The sequence below is a fragment of the Bos javanicus genome, chromosome 8 (assembly GCF_032452875.1).
Source record: "Bos javanicus breed banteng chromosome 8, ARS-OSU_banteng_1.0, whole genome shotgun sequence".
NCBI classification, from domain to species: domain Eukaryota; kingdom Metazoa; phylum Chordata; class Mammalia; order Artiodactyla; family Bovidae; genus Bos; species Bos javanicus.
The window spans coordinates 42,257,246-42,274,606 of NC_083875.1; the positions used below are offsets into that span (position 1 = coordinate 42,257,246).

At 40.4% G+C, this 17,361-nt stretch overlaps 1 protein-coding gene across 6 annotated transcripts in view; it reads left to right on the forward strand.

Annotated features, from left to right (window-relative positions):
* The first annotated feature begins 68 nt into the window (after positions 1–68).
* The window catches only part of PUM3 (pumilio RNA binding family member 3), a 41,283-nt gene continuing 23,990 nt past the window's right edge, over positions 69–17,361 (forward strand). For 2 of the 6 annotated variants that reach the window (XM_061425415.1, XM_061425418.1), the window contains exons 1-9: positions 69–157; positions 4,391–4,482; positions 5,225–5,443; positions 8,557–8,692; positions 9,567–9,642; positions 13,757–13,850; positions 14,102–14,168; positions 15,301–15,475; positions 16,424–16,527. In XM_061425415.1, the coding sequence (XP_061281399.1) occupies positions 4,401–4,482; positions 5,225–5,443; positions 8,557–8,692; positions 9,567–9,642; positions 13,757–13,850; positions 14,102–14,168; positions 15,301–15,475; positions 16,424–16,527 (953 nt within the window). In that variant the 5' untranslated portion in view covers positions 69–157; positions 4,391–4,400. Of the gene's footprint in view, positions 234–4,390; positions 4,483–5,224; positions 5,444–8,556; positions 8,693–9,566; positions 9,643–13,756; positions 13,851–14,101; positions 14,169–15,300; positions 15,476–16,423; positions 16,528–17,361 lie in introns of all 6 variants that reach the window. The other 4 variants (XM_061425421.1, XM_061425419.1, XM_061425416.1 and 1 more) reach the window with 4 other exon arrangements.

Here is a 17,361-nt window from a genome sequence, read left to right on the forward strand (position 1 = left end):
AGAAATGCCGAATTTTCGTTTTTCCGGCTACTGCCAGCCCCTTAACTCTAGCTCGGCTGAGGAAGAAGAGGAAAGGCTAGGGGGCGGAGCAAGGCGGGGAAGCGGAAGCCGCAGCGGCGGAGCCGGGACCCGCGCCTGCCAGGGCCACACGTGTGCGGTGAGTGAGGGGGACTCTGCGGTGCTTCTGGAGGGCCTAGCTCCCTGCCCGGTGCTGGAGTCGGAGGGTTTCTGAGGTAGAGGTTTCACCCTGTCACCAGCCGGGCGGCTTTCTGTGGCCGTCTCTGTTGTGGGAGTTTGGGGATTGACGGGAGCCTGGGGAGAAGGGCGGGTGTACAGCTCCTCTCCCTGCCACGCTGCCTAGAGAGTGCTGGGTTAGCTTTTATTACCTTCAGCCTCTAAAGTCCGGGTCCGGGCTAGTTCGCTTTCAGCCTTTCTGTTGTATGTTTGACACTCACTCACTCTGCGCCCGGTCAGGGCCAGATGCCCAGTTTGCAATCTGAATGTACAGTTGAAAGTTGTTAGCGCTAGGAAGAAATGAACTAGGTGCCGAGATAGAGGATAGGGGAGTCTAAAGAACTGATCTTTAAGCCAAGACGCAGAGCGTGGCTAGAGGCACCCCTGAAATCTGGAGACCCAGGGAAAACTACGTTCAGCCAGAGGCAGTGAGTTCAGCACTGCAATGTGGGAGACCTGGGTTCAATCACTGGGTTGAAAAGATCGCCTGGAGGAGGGCATGGCAACCCACTCCAGTATTCGTGGCTGGAGAATCCCCATGGACAGAGGAGCCTGGCGGGCTACAGTCTGTCGGGTCCCAAAGAGTCGGACACAGCACACAGACTGAAATTTTTCCTGTAAGCAGTGGGAAACTTCTGAAGGTGTTGGAGCAGGTAAATAACATGGAATAGATGTAATAATGGAAGATTAATCAGGCAGCAGGGAGTGGAATCATAGCAAATTGACTCTAACTGCAATCTGAACAAGAGATAAAGTGTCTGAATAGAGTAATGGAAGGGAAAAAGAGGAGATGATTCCAAGACACTGGAATGTGATGGTTGGATGTTATGGCACAGGGTCTACAAGCAAATGCATTTTGTTACATGAAAGAAGCAAGACCCCAAAGGCTGTATACTGTCTGATTCCATTTGCATGACATTTTTGAAAAGTCACAAAGCTGGAGGGTAGAAAGAAAGATCAGGTGTTGCCAAGAGAGCCAGAAGAGGATGATTGCAAAGGGGCTCCACAGGGAACCTCTGGGAGTTGTGGACAGTTCTGTAAGGTGCTGTGGTGGAGGCTGCATGACTGTGGGTTTGTCAAAATCAGCACTGTGCATCAAGAAGAATGATCAACCCTAGGCGAATGAAAAGAAAGTCAACTGACATGCCTGGAAATGGAATGCAGACCTAAATAAAATGAATCTAACTAGTACAGATGTATATCCAGTGGTTAAGACTCCAAGCTTCCAATGCAGGGGACTCTGAGTTCGAAGTACTGAGATCCCACATGCTATGCTTCACCTGCTTCCGCGCCCCCCCCCAACCCCACCCCGGCCAACCCCACCCCACGCCTCCAATGACCTCACTGAAGGAGTGAAGGGAAAAGATGTAACCTAACTAACTTTGAAAAGCAGTGTTTTGAATGGATACTGTCAGGAAATGACAAACTGTAAATAAATACTGTAGTTGATAAATTTGTTTTTACCAACCGTAACCCTGTGGTACATGTTTAGTGTTCAAGACATTAGTGTGAACTTGATACAGAAATACAGGTTTCTTTGTACACAAAAGACTAATGTACATACATATATTACCTAGCCTTGTCTAGTCAAAAGACCAAGAAGCAGTGGCACCGCAGTGACAGGCATACCTAGCACTCAGATCTCAATAAGAGGAATCAGGGTTCCTTGAAGAATGACTGACTTTAGGACTTGTGCAGAGATAAGAAAAGGTAAACTTGAAAGAAGTGCCAGAAATTAAAGACATGCTAAGAAAAAAAAAGGATGGACCATGGTAAAAGGACACAGAAACTTAGAAATGTCAAAACTGGAATAATTTTAGCAACAAAATAAAGATACTATGAGTCCATAACCCAAGTAATAAAATGTCTGTGAGGCTATACTGATGTAAATAAATGATTGAATAAATGGAGAGAAGGAATAAAGTTTACATACAGAAGAATTCAAAATAATAAAGGTAAAAGTAAGTAGGAAAATAGTCACCATTAAAACACCACAGTAATTGCTGCAGGCAAGATCCAGTGGAGAGAGTTAAAAAAAATCAGTGGAAGATACATGGTATTTGCATGCTCTTAAAATGTATCATCCAAAATATTTATTAATTGCTGTGGAGATTTTATTGTATTATTGATTCAAATTTGTTAATACTCCGCACTCTAAGAAGTGGAGCTTAATTCCCCTCCTCTTCAGCTTGGGCTGAATTTAGTAACTTGCTTTGAATAAACAGAGTATAGAAATGGAAACACTAACGTTGCAGTGGAGACACCTGGCAAACCCTACCCTTAACCAAGCGATCAAGGTTACTAACACTAGTCATGTCGATATCATGCTTCCCCTAATGTGATGGGTTGAAAGGGCGCTTCTTTATGGTATTCTTCCCTCAAATCCGTAATATCAGTAGATTCATGGGAAGATGTCGGACCCACCCCCAATATGGGATATTCATTCTGCACAGTGCCAGTCTCGGTCATGAGAAACAAGTGAAAACTGATAGACTGTCACAGATTAGTGGAAATTAAAAGGAGACTGAATTAAATGCAAGGCATGGGCTTCCCAGGTGACTCAGTGGTAAACAATCTATCTGCCAAGCAGGAAAGTAAAGTTCAGTCCCTGGGTCAGGAGGATCCCCTGGAGAAGGAAATGCAACCCACTCCAGTATTCGTGCCTGGAAAAATCCCATGGACAGAGGAACCTAGTGGGCCCTAGTCCATGGGGTCAAAAAAGAGACCAGTTAGCGATTGAACAACAACAAATTCTGGAATATTAGTAGAAAAAGTATATTAGTGGAAAAACTATCAAAATCCAAATTTAGCATTATATTAAGGTTGTCTTAGTTTTGGTTAATGCATCATGGTAAGTTGTTCACATTAGGGGAAACAGGGATATACTGTAACTTTCTGTGTATCTTTCCCAACTCTTCTCTAAAACTAAACATATGGAAATAGAAAGTTCCTGCATAGAGGAGCTGAGGGATGCAGAAGTGGTTATGAAGGCTTCAGCCAAGTGGCTGGGACCGTGCAGTTACAAATGACCGAAGGAAACTAAGTCAGAGGCCATTCATTTTCCAGAGTATTCTTTGGGACCCTACTGGTCCCTTGTGATGTTCCAGGAAAAAGTGGTTCAACCTGGTTGGAAAATCATGCTTACTTTAGCTTGTGCTTGGTGATTAATGGCTTAAATTAGCAAATTAAAAGACTCTAAGAATCTGATTTTCCTTAAAGAAGCCTCGTTAATTATTTTCATTTAAGTGTTTCCCAAATGCCTTTCACTCCAGAACCTTTTTTCGTGTACCTATTAATATTTTGAGAAATGTGTTGTTCTTCAGTGGACAATTCTTGTCTAGAAATATCTGGAATTGTCAGATATTTCTAACATCTGCCCTAGATGGTCAGCTTTAGATATTTTGAAATGAGTTGAACATGCAACTTTGGAAGGTACAGAAATAGACAAATAACACATAGTAACTTTTGTTCTTGATACATTCTGCTTTCAGGAGCATTGGGCAGCCGAAGGGTTAGCTGGTATTTGCCCTGTGCACAGTGGGGTCTCAATCCAGAAATGACCTGCTAGCCAGATTCCTTTCAAATGAAATATTCCGTATGTCAACAGTCTTATCTTGGAGGTCTTTGAAAATTATCTGTTGCCTCTCAAAGAATAACAAACATTTGAAGTTGTTTTTTGTTTTAGCTACATTGGGTTACATAGGAAACTTTTAGATAATCTTTTGTATTATTTCATTAAATTTGAATGTGATTAAGTGTAATGTATTGTTTGTTCCTGGCTGGGGAAATGGTAATATTTTCAGTTTCTTGTCACAAAAATCCTCCCACTGTTGTAAGAAATGCAAACACTGACAGTTGTAGCCTGCTTAGTGAAAATAATGATTTATTTGTAACCTTTACTGTCACTATAATGTTGCCTCCAAAACCTCACTCACTAGTCAAGGTGTGTGTGTGTGTTCTTAGTTTCTGTATTGGTATCTAATTTTACTTTTTCAATCTTAGAAATAGTGATTGTGTAGTTCCTGGACTCCTCATGGGCACAGATAATTTCTCCTGCATCTGTGGTCAAGGAGTAAATGGAGCCGTGATGACTAAGGACCTTCATTGGATGAGAGCAATTTAGTGATCATTTCTGGATTTTGTTTTTGTTTTCCAGAGTTGCTATAATGGAAGTCAAAGGGAAAAAAAAATTAACAGGTAAAGGTACAAAGACGTCACAAGAAAAAAGCAAATTTCATAAAAACAATGGTAAGATACTCAAAACATGCTTCCCTTGTGGTGGTTTTGTCTCTTGGAGGGAGGGTTTGGTGGGATGAGAAGGGATGTAGCAGATTCCAATCTTCATGGGTTAGAGTTAGGTTAAAATGGTGGACCAAGTGTCACTGTGTATGAGTGATTGATATGTTTACTGGCAAGCCAGATCTTCAGGATTTCTCGTTGTGATGTCTTTACTGTTCCATCAGGTGTCAGTATTACAAAATAGAAAAGTCAATGATGAATTTCCTAAGCAGTCTTTATGTTTTTTTTTTCTTTCAGCTAGAAATTTTGAGGTATAAACATTTTGAATTTGTCTATATGATGTACTTTCTAAGTTCTAAATGTTCATTTTATTCTTAGACTCCTATTATGTCGTTAACCCCCAAAATACACGCACACACAAAGACATAAATAATATCTCATCTTGTGATGTGTGCTTAAAACAGAAATACACCTGACAGTGGTGGGTTATCTCTAGAATTATGAGCAGTTTTTACTATGTATTTCTATACTTTGTAGGTTTTCTATGATGAACCTATGTTATAATTTTATAATCAGAGGAAGTTTTTAAATTTTGTTGTAATTTTTTAAGTCCTCCTGTGCTCCATTTTGAGAGAAGGACAAAGTATGTTTCACTAAAAAATGTGTAATTTTCTGTAACAAATACAGCCCAGTGGATAAAAGATCCAGGCCCAGGATCATTGAACTAATAATTATTTATTATTGTCACTAGATTCAGGTTCTTCAAAGACATTCCCCAAAAAAGTTGTTAAGGAAGGTGGACCTAAAATCACATCTAAGAACTTTGAGAAAACTGCCACAAAACCTGGGAAAAAAGGTGTGAAGCAGTTCAAGAATAAGCAGCAAGGGGATAGAATACCAAAGAACAAATTCCAGCAGGCAAATAAATTCAACCAGAAGAGGAAATTCCAGCCAGACAGTAAAAGTGATGGTAAGCACTGATTTCTTCAGTGTGGTTTTTGCAGAAGCTTGCCCTGCCTGATGTGAAGACGTGACTCATTTGAAAAGATCCTGATGCTGGGAAAGATTGAGGGCAGGAGGAGAAGGGGACGATAGAGGATGAGATGGTTGGATGGCATCACCGACTAATGGACATGAGTATGGGTAGGCTCTGGGAGTTGGTGACGGACAGGGAGGCCTGGCGTGCTGCAGTTCATGGGGTCGCAAAGAGTCAGACACGACTGAGCGACTGAACTGAACTGACCTGAACTGCCCTGCCTGAACCATTGTGCACAGGGACTCTTGAAGTCTGTTAGAGACCTCCTGTTCTTGTTCCATGACAGGCAGTATCTTGGGTGGAGATGGGAAGGTGGTAGATGGGATTAAATAAACAACAGAAAGCATCTTCTCCATTTTCCAGGGTTGCTACTGGTGTCTTTATTTTTACTTTCGAGAGTTGCTATTATTGTCTTCTTTATTTTTACAAAATTGTCCTCTAGTGCTTAGAATTCCTAGGCCCTTGCTAAATTCCCCTGGCTGTGGAGTTAGGCTAAGTTGTAATGGGCTTTATACATTGGACTCTCAATGAAGCATTCCTTTCTGTAGGCTTACATTAATGAACTCATTCATTTAGCAAACAAATACTTGAGTTTTCTGCACACTGTCATCAAAAGACAGTGAAAAGAAATTAATAACCAGTGAGGGTACAAGCCCCAGGTAATCAGCATGGAGGCCAGCCTTAAATAACCAGTGTCCTGGTGAACGAGATACATGTAGATACTGCTCTCACAGAGCTCAGGCCATTCTAAGAGTATCAGCTTATCATACGGCTCAGACCTGGTAAACCGTTCCAGAGAAGGTATATAATATGTCGTAGATTTGACGTGAACTGGTGCAGGCTAGGTTGCTAACTGATTAGAAGTGCTGGCCTGGCTATTCTTTGTCTGTTGAAACAAACTACTACTCTCTTCATCATGATGATGTTCAAGGGGTGGTCTCTAACTCAGAGCGTTGCTGTCTGTTGTACAACCTGCCCTTGCTGTGCGTCTTGCTGACCTGCAGGTGCCTTCTGTGCAGCGTCAGGAGACTTTCTCTGCTGTCTTTCATTCCCTTTTTCTCCAGCATGCTGGAGCCTGACACTGCCCTTTTGCTGCCAACTGAGACCATTGCCAAGGGGCCTTCTTAGTCCAGTCCCTGAGCCCTGGTCCTTGCTCTCAGCTCTGCCTAGGGTTGCTTGCTGGAGGGACAGCAGCCTTAAGACAGAGACGTAGGGAGAGAGGAAAGGAGGGAAATTTTCATTATTTTTCATGAGGCCTGAAGGATTTTTTCATGGTCTAGCCCTTTTCTCTTTTCCCCTTTTCTTCCAGGCCTATCTACTCTTACCTTGCTTCTCTCTCATAGATCCTAATTCTTCCTTTCCACACTGGTATTCTTTTTTTTTAATTTTCTTATTTTTGGCTGTGCTGGGTCTTTGCTGTGATGCGCAGGCTTCTCTTGTTGCAGCCCACGTTCTAGAGAGCATGAGCTATCCAGTTACAGCTCACAGGCTTAGTTGCCCAACAGCACGTGGGATTCCCTGACCAGGGATCGAACCCGCGTTCCCTTCATCAGAAGGAGGATTCTTAACCACTGGACCACCAGGGATGTCCCTACACTGGCTTTCTTGATACCTGCCTTTTAAGTGCACACACATTCTCATTAAAGAGTGGCCCTCGTTCCTTTTGCTATAGGAGATAAGTTCCCCGCGTCTCAAAGTGGAACTCTGATTTTCTCATTTTAATACCAGCAACTGAGGGGGACTGGATACTAGTCATTCCCAAAACTGGTTATATCTCCTGCAGCCCAACATGGCTTATGTTGAGGGTGCCCAGATATTTTCACAATTAAATGAACTGTGGATCGGTTACTATCCTCTGCTGTGTAGTACACGATGTCCTAATATTAATAGTGAATATGCTTCTGTTGCCTGTAATCTTCTGTTATTAGATTGGGAATAAGTAAGTGAGCAGTAAGGGGAGTAAAATACATTGTAGTATATGATATGCCATTAAAAATTACATTCTTGAGGAATATTTAGTTTCATGGAGGAATACTTAGAGTATAATGATGTTTAAGTAAAGACATCAAGGAAATTAATATAAAATATGTGTGAGGGGAAAAGACAAGAAGGAAATGAAATTTTAGTCTCTAGGTTTTAAGATTATAGGAGAATTTTGTTTTTTGAATATATTTTCTAATCAGAGAAGGGGCAATATCTAGAAATAACTAATTCTCCGAAGGGTTTTTTGCAGGGTACTCATGTAAATAATACCCATCTTATTAAGTTCTTTGTTTGGCCTCATTGGGATTTTTTTTTAATTCAATTAATAAGTTGCTTAGATTATGAAGATAAAAAAATAAGCAGTAGAAAGATACTTTTATAGCATGACCCTAATTGTAGAGAACTTAGAAATTTTCACTGTGCATTGTCATGAGTAACAGACAGCAGAGAATAAAGTTTCAGAGCCATACCTGGGTTTACATCCTGTCTCTGCCACTTAGGAGTTACGTGACCTTGGATAGGGAGCTTATCTGCCCAGTATCTTTCTTTCCCTGACATGAGAGGGAATAATAACAGTACCCACCTCACAGAGCTGTTGTAAAAATTAATTAATACGTAACAGCACTCAGAATAGTGAATTTGTGACTATTGTTTTTCCTATGTTAACTTGGACTAATTTCTGTTTTCATTGAGAACTGACTATACCTAATGTCCAATGATCTTTATGTTCTAAAGTAAAATTTTATTTTTACAATGGAAAAAGATGCTTAAAAATTTGTAATTGATTTTATAATCCTTTTAGTTTCCTTTTTTTTTCTTAATAGGTGTTCTGTTAAGAATCAATTTGTTGAGTGAATGAACAGTTGGTGTCAACCAAATTTAAAATGTGTAAACTGCTTGGAAAATGAAATAAAGTTTAAGTTGATAGGGAATGATTTTTCCCCTTCTAGTTCCCACAATGAGTATTGATCTTGATTACTGATTGCCATAGGTACCAAATTTGCTCTGTGTTTATGGCACTGAGAATGTTAAGTGTAATTGAAAATAATTTCTGTAATGACTAGAGTCAGCAGCCAAGAAACCCAAGTGGGATGAATTCAAAAAAAAGAAGAAAGAACTGAAGCAGAGCAGGCAACTCAGTGATAAAACCAACTATGACATCGTCATTCGGGCAAAGCAGATTTGGGAGATCTTAAGAAGGTAATGCTAGCTAATGATGTCTTTATTGAGCTCTTGGAGATGATGGAGGAGTAACAGTATACTTTGTAAATAGTGAGATGTCCTAAAATAAATCACATAGCACTTCAGTTATTTAGGGATTTTTCTTAACACTCCCGGAGAAGGCACTGGCGACCCACTCCAGTACTCTTGCCTGGAAAATCCCATGGACAGAGGAGCCTGGTAGGCTGCAGTCCATGGGGTCACTAAGAGTCGGACACGACTGAACAACTTCACTTTCACTTTTCACTTTCATGCATTGGAGAAGGAAATGGCAACCTACTCCAGTGTTCTTGCCTGGAGAATCCCAGGGATGGGAGGCTGCCATCTATGGGGTCACACAGAGTCGGACACGACTGATGCGACTTAGCAGCAGCAGCAGCAGCATAACACTCCAGGAAAGGCATCACTGTCTGGGTGTGTGCCCTTTACAGAAATGCGTGGAATCATTAGGATGGTATCAAGATCTGCTTAGGAAACTGTATGAGAGTTAAAATGGATTTGATATCCTTCCTGAGAAATTTCTGAGAAAATGGAGGATAGTTCTTTTTGGCTAGGTTTTGAAATACTTGAGTATTTGGTATCTTGGACTTGTTTTATTATTTGCTTTGCTTTGAAGTTCTGGCTGTTAAGATTTAGATTGATACATGAAATTATACCTTATGAGATGAGTTTCTGCCTTTGAGAAAATTACTTTTCTCTAGCTGCTCTGGAATAGTAATTTTAATGTCAAAGATTTGCTTTCTTCGAAGGGAAGATCATACTGAACTGCATGAACGTACACTGGTACGGTTTTTAGTTTTGTGTGTTTAAAATAATGTCTTTACTTAGGCTATGTTTCCTGACTCTTTTATAGAAAAGATTGTGACAAAGAGAAAAGAGTGAAGTTGATGAGTGATTTGCAGAAGTTGATTCAAGGGAAGATTAAAACTGTAAGTAGGGTGTACTCATAGTTGCAATTTTAAGAACTAAATTGACTCACTCTCAGTAAAGGGTAGTTGATTATTTATTACAGATGAAATTGTTTCTGTTTTTATTGTATTTGGCTTCAGTTTTCAAATACCTTTTATAATCTCTCTGAAAAATTTAATAGAGACCTCACTGCTGGGAAATTAAAAAAAAGACTATCAAGTATTTGGCTGTTCATTTTAAAATAATTTATTTAAATCAGTGTGTTCTTGGCTTGGCTGTTAAAGAATCTGCCTGCAATGCGGGAGACCTGGGTTTGATTCCCTGGATTGGGAAGATCCCCTGGAGAAGGGAAAGGCTACCCACTCTAGTATTCTGGCCTGGAGTATTCCCTGAACTATATAGTCCATGGCGTTGCCAAGAGTCAGACACAACTGAGTGACTTTCATTCACTCAATGTTCTCTTAAAGTTATCTCAGGGAATTTATTAGTTCAACAGTGCTTGTTAGAATCTCTTACTGTGAACTCTGTAAGTTCTAAATGCTGGCTATTTTGAATGTGCAAAGCAAACATATTACTTTCTTCCTTGCTTTTATAAGCATTGTACAAAGGATCTTTAAAATATAGTAGATTTGGGAGTTTTAAAGTGATTTTCATTATTGCTCTTTAATCCTGTTTTATAGTAAACTTCTATTGATTCTTGTATATTTGGATAAATACTTAGTGATATTTGGGCTTCCCTGATGGCTCAGATGGTAAAGAATCCACCTGCCAACACAGGAGATGCGGTTTCAGTCCCAGGAGAAGGGAACAGCTACCCACTCCAGTATTCTTGCCTAGAGAATTCCATGGATGGAGGAACCTGATGGGCAACAGTCCATGGGGTTGCCAAGTTGGAGACGACTGAATGGCTAACACTTTTACACTTTTAGTGATATTCACTTATAAGCCAACAGACTCAGTATCTTTGGAGACCCTGAGGGCCTCCCTTTGTCATACCATATACATAGGTCTAAACAAATGCTGTATTGAAATTTGAAGGACTGTTTTCCAATAGCAAGTTTCCAGCTGCTGCATTCTTAAAGCCAGCAAGATCTTTTTAGGATAGAACTACTCATCTCTAACAGTAATGCTCAATTTATAAATCATGCACGCTTAAGATCCTTCTCATTTACCCTTAGGTTATTGTGACTACTGATGCCCATGGACTTGGGAGTTAATCTGTGCTTTTAGACAAGACAGCCCATTTATTCTTTACTGTGTGCCAGCAGCATTGGTAACCAGTGCATACTTTGTATCCTTTAGCTTAGTCTTCATCCCTATTAGACATTTGATAGATTCAAGGGATTAGAACTTGTAAACAGTGTGCCTGAAGAACTATGGATGGAGGTCCGTAATATTGTACAGGAGGCAGCGAACAAAACCATCCCAAAGAAAAAGAAAAGCAAGATGGCAAAGTGGTTATCTGAGGAGGCCTTACAAATAGCTAAAGAAAGAAGAGAAGCAAGAAGCAAGGGAGAAGGGGAATAGCATATCCAACTGAACACAGATTTCCAAAAAACAGCACAGAGAGACAAGAAAGCCTTCATGAACTGTACGTGAAACTAGAAGAAAGCAACAGAAGGGGAAAGACTAGAGATCTCTTCAGGAAAACTGGAAATATCAAAGGAATATTTTGCCCAAAGATGGGCACAATAAACGACAGAAACGGTAGAGACCTAGTAGACGTTGAAGAGATCAAGAAGAGATGGAAAGAATACACGGAAGAACGGTACAAAAAAGATCTAAGAGAACCAGACTGCTGTGATGATGTGGTCAGTCACCCAGAGCCAGTCTGGAGAGCAAAGTCAAGTGGGCCTTAGGAAGTACTGCTGTTAATAAAGCTAGTGGATATGATAGAATGCCAGTAAAACTATTCAAAACCCTAAAGGATGATGCCATCAAAGTGTTACATTCAGTATGTCAGCAAATCTGAAATACCCAGCAGTGGCCACAGGACTGGAAAAGGTCAATCTTCATCCCAATTCCCAAGAGGAGTAATACTCAAGAATGTGCTAACATCAGACAGTTGCGCTCATCTCCCATGCTAGTAAGATCATGCTTAAAATCTTGCATGCTAGGCTTCAGCATTATGCGAACCAAGAATTTCCAGATGTCCAAGCAGGGTTTAGAGAAGGAAGAGGAATCAGAGAGAAAATTGCCCACATTTGCTGGGTCATAGAGATCGGGAATTCCAGAAAAACATCTACCTCTGTTTCATTGACTACTCTGAAGCCTTTGACTATGTGGATTATAACGAACTGGAAAGCTCTTAAAGAGATGGGAATACCAGACCATCCTACCTGTCTCCTGAGAAATGTGTATGCGGTATGGAACAAGAAGCAAGTATGGAACAACTAATTGGTTCATGATTATGAAAGGAGTATGACAGGGCTGTCTGCTGTCACATCATGAGATGTGATATACGCTGAGCACATCATGAGAAATGGCAGGCTGGATGAGTTACAGGCTGGAATCAAGATAGGCGGGAGAAACATCAACAACCTCAGATATGTGGATGATACCACTCTAATGGCAGAAAGCGAGGAGAAGCTAAAGAGCCTCTTGATGAAGGTGAAGGAGGAGAGTGAAACAACTGGCTTAAAACTAAATATTAAAAAAAACTAAGATCATGGCATCTGGCCCCATTACTGCATGGCAAATGGGGAGGGGGGGCGGGGGGGCAGGGAGTGGAGAACAACAACAGCATCTGGGCTCAAAGAAATTCATTCCAGAGTCGTAAGGATAGCAAGTTTCTTAATTTCTCATAAACTTACTTTCATCTATAAATATCTAATAACACCAACTCACTTTTAACTCTACATCGGAAAAATAATTTAAACCACATACATTGGTTACATAGTAGGTAATATATGCACAAAACAGCCTAATTTAAAAAAATAATAACTCTGTTTATTTATTTATTAATGGCTGCACTGGGTCTTCGTTGCTGCACCTGAGCTTTCTCTATTGGGACACACAGGGGCTACGGTAGTGGTGGTGCAAAGGCTTCTCATTGTAGTGACTTCCTTGTTGCAGAGCATGGGCTCTAGGCACATGGGCTTCAGTAGTAGCAGCTCTCAGCTCTAGAACGCAGGCTCAGTAGTTGTCGCACGCGGGCCTTGTTGTCCCACAGTGTGTGGGATCTTCCCAGACCGGGGATTGAACCCATGTCCCCTGCATTGGCAGGTGGATTCTTAACCACCGGACCACCAGGGAAATCTCAGACTGATTTTTTAAAATTATTTTAAAAATTTTATCAAAAATGTCTATACAGATCTCCCTTAAGCAAATTCTTCTGCAACCTGTGACTTTGATGAAGATACACCTTTACCTTCAGATTTGTTAGAATTTAAAAATTTAAAGACAGACTTAGCAACAGGTAATAAGCACTATTAAAATAGACTAGTATATAAAAAGTAATAGTGCATGACTGATTATCTGTGGTTATTGCTTTAGAAAATTAATCAGGAAGTCCATCAATGAGGATCTAATCCATCCAGTAGTTGTGAGGGGGTTAAGGTTGGAGAATCAGATTTGAAATACTTTTCTAGGAATATAACTGGATGTATATTCAGGAATTATAATGAAAATGTGAGAAATGAAGTGGTAAGCTCATAATGTAATTGCAGTGTGTATCTGGATATAATTATTTATGTAGCAAGACTTTGGTTGCCAAAGCCAAACATTCCTAGATCATTTATATTTAAAAAAAAAAATCATAGCATAATAGAATTTTTGCCCTGGAAAATTCCTCTTTTAGGTAAAGTAACTGTCAGAGAAATGAGAAATACAGTATGTATAATCATTGTACAGATTTGGTTTGGTTTTAATTATAATGATAAAATCTTACAAAATAGTTAAATCCAGTCCTATCTCAATGCCATACAGTAGCCAGCAAAACCAAAGAGTGCCACTCTGAACAATTAAATAAAGAATTGTACTCCCAAGTAATGTAGGTTTGATTAGCCATGAAGACCCTTTTTTTTTTTTCTCACAAGGAGTTGTAAAAGAGGGAGCAATACAACATAAGTAATATGATAGAAACATACATTTTCAGGGAGATTTTGTCTAAAGGCCCCAACTGTTTTCCTACAGATTGCATTTGCGCACGATTCAACTCGAGTGATCCAGTGTTACATTCAGTTCGGCAATGAAGAGCAAAGGAAACAGGCTTTTGAAGAATTGCGAGGTATTTCTTATATGTATTTTGTAATCATTGGTATAAAGTTGCTTGTTTTCTCTTGAAATACCCAACACTGTGTTGAAAAAGAATTCTGTTGAGGAATAGCAGAGTGTCCTCGGCAGGACCTTTTCTGTTTTTGTGTGTTTTTTGCCTGGGACAAATAGGGAGCAATTTGTTTGTGTTCCCAGGATTGTGCGTTCAGTTCTCTCCTTGTTTCTGGAGGTTACCCAATCATTGTAATGTATTTTGTTTTTCAGGTGATTTGGTTGAGTTAAGTAAAGCTAAATATTCCAGAAATATTGTTAAGAAGTTTCTCATGTATGGGTGAGTTGTTTTATTTATAAAATATTTTAATTAGTTTTTTAAGATTTGGATAACGTATTGTGTGCAAAGGTTTCTTAAAAATCTGTGACCATGATAGTAGCCTTAAGCAGATGCTGGTAATGTTTGCAAGGAATATGGTCTTAAAAAACAGTTATTGAAAAAATGTAAAAGTAGTATTGCCTTCATTGACCTTACAAGTGTATCTTGAAGTCCTGGAAGAAGAGAAATGGTTATAATGAACTTGTAATTCGTCACAAGTTATTTAGAGGTTGGAGTGGTGGGAGGGGCAGGTGAGTAGACCAAACCAGGGTGAGTGGGTTAGGAAATGGCAAGATAGGAGGATTTCCTAAACCAGGTGGGATTAATACTCGTCTTGCCCTCCCAAAATGTGCTAACCAACAACCAAACAGTACAGCTGGCAAATTCCTAAAAACTGTATTCCTGACTGGAATTATTGGCCTCTTGATTATTTTAGGATAGAATAGAAATACTTGTGATTAAGTCCTGTTTTAAAAGAGAATCCTGGGATATATTTTATTCATATTATCCTGCACTTTGACTTTTACCTTCTCCTTTTTTCCTTCTACCCAACTTCTTTCAAGCTAAACAGTTTCCTGATGGGAACGGACATTTATGGAGCACTTACTATGTGCTGCTTACAGTTCTCAGTGTGCCTGAACTCATTTATCCTCACAGTAACCTTATTCTTTCCATTTTATGACTGAAGAAGCTGAAGCACAGAGCAGTTAAATATCTTGCTCAGGCAGTCTGAGCTGGTCAGCAGAGCCAGGTTTCAAACCTAGGCAGGCTGCGCCTCAAGTCACAGAGAAAATTTGCTGGTGGTCCAGTGGTTAGGATTCCATGCTTTCACTTCTGAGGGCCTGGGTTCAATCCATGGTTGGAGAACTAAGATTCCCATAAGCTGCACAGCATGGCCAAAAAGAGGAAAAAAGGCAAGGAAATACAAGGTAGAAATACAAGGCAATTTGGTTTTCCTTCTCACAGCATTTCTCTGGGGTGGTCACTCCCACACACACAGTGATGAGGGGTCTCAGGAGAAGTGTGTGTGTTTTGTCACCACCCAGCTTTCTCCTTGTATCACTTACTTTTCCTGTGGTCACATCGGATTTAGGAGTAAAGCACAGATCGCAGAGATAATACGAAGCTTTAAGGGCCACGTGAGGAAGCTCCTGCGGCACGCGGAAGCGTCCGCCATTGTGGAGTACGCCTACAATGACAAAGCCATCCTGGAGCAGAGGAACATGCTGACGGAGGAACTCTATGGGAACACGTTCCAGCTTTACAAGGTGATGCTTCAAGACAGTTTTTTCCTCGAGATTTACTTTTCCTTTGTGCTGTTCCTTACCTTCCAGTGCCCTGTATTCAGAATGTATTTTTCCTTTGGTTCTTTTAAGAGACTGTCTCCTAGCCTTTATCCTCTTGGACTATTTTGTCTCTGGTGTATTGAGCAAGGGATCATACTTAAATTTCTCTTTCCCTGAGCACTATCTTTAAATCCCCTATAAATTAAAACTGCTTGCATTACTCCTTTGCAAGTACTCTTGTGTACTGCTTCAATACTTCTGTTGCTACAGTAGTCAGATAGACCTAGGAAGATTCTTAATGGAGCTTTGTAAACACCCGCTAACCAGCCCTGGTTGAAGGGCATCGAGCTCCCTGCTGGCTGTGGCTGACCCTTCTCTGGGTCCTACGTGGAGAGGACGCAGAGTGGAGAGACCCAACCCTGGGTGTACTACAAGGCTAGTAGTGGGACTAGGACAGTTAAGGGATCTAGTTCAGACCTTAGACACAAGTACACACATTTATCTCAAGGGAGATGGATTGGTTCCTGGGTTGCTTCTGCTAGTCAGGTTCCGCTCCTGGCTTGAACTTAGTGCTCCTTTGTCACAGTCACCCTAGGAATATCCAGCTAATCACAGAACACATGGTGGCAAGACTTTGTTAACTGACTACTTGGTCTTGTGAATAGGCACTTGTTAAGTGCTTGGCAGGTCTTTACTAGCTAGCTTTTGATTTGGTTGGTTGTTTAGCCTGAAAGTACAATGGTGTACATCAAATGAGAATTAGGTAATCAGGAATTACTCTGAATATATCCACAGAGGTGCTTTTATTATGTAAATATGGGAAATCTAAAAATTTAAGTTTATGTAAAATGACTCTAATTGATTTTCTTTGGTCTAAAGTTGGAGAAACGTGATCAAATTTAGAGGGGCTTGATTTTTCTTCTGTTGCAGTCAGCAGATCACCCAACTCTGGACAAAGTATTAGAGGTACAGCCAGAAAAATTAGAGCTTATCATGGATGAAATGAAACAGATTCTAACTCCAATGGCCCAAAAGTAAGAAAACTTTTTTTGTGTTTTATTAACAAATAGCATTTGAAAGGGGAAAGTTTTATGTAGCCTTTGCATAGGAAAGGTGAATAGTTTGCCAGTTACGGTCTACCATATAAATTAGATTGTGAGACTTAAAAGTCCATGCGTGTGGCCTACTTGGCATTAGGGCGTTGCTCTGAAACCAGACTTCTGGGTTGTGAATCCTGGTGCTTTCCTCAATTACTGACTCTGTGCCCTTGGGCAACTTAACTTCTCTGTGCCTCAGTTTCCCTATCCAGATAATTATAATAATAGTGTTTATTTCATAGAGTTTTATGAAAATTAAACGAGTTAATATTTCTAAAGCGCTCAGAACAGTGCTTTGCCATTAAAAGCAGCTTATTTTTGCCTTCTACTTGAAAATTCCATGTGAACTTAAATTTGGTGCCTGATCATTAACCTACACTGTACATCTGAATTCATCATGTGTCACGCTAGGAGGCTTGGATCAATTAGGTGTTGTTGCAATTGCTGGCTCAGGCGGTAAAGCGTCTGTCTACAATGCGGGAGACCTAGGTTCGATCCCTGGGTCAGGAAGATCCCCTGGAGAAGGAAATGGCAATCCACTTCAGTACTATTACCTGGAAAATCCCATGGACAGAGAGCCTGGTAGGCTACAGTCCATGGGGTCACAAAGAGTCGGACACGACTGAGTGACTTCACTTTCACTTTGATCTGTTTAGGTTTTAACTGCGGAAATGTTTTTGTTAAACGGGTACATTATAAAGGAGGCATGACAAAAAGAAAATAGCCATTAAAATGTAGTCCACATGTGGATTTCTAATCACGTGTCCATTG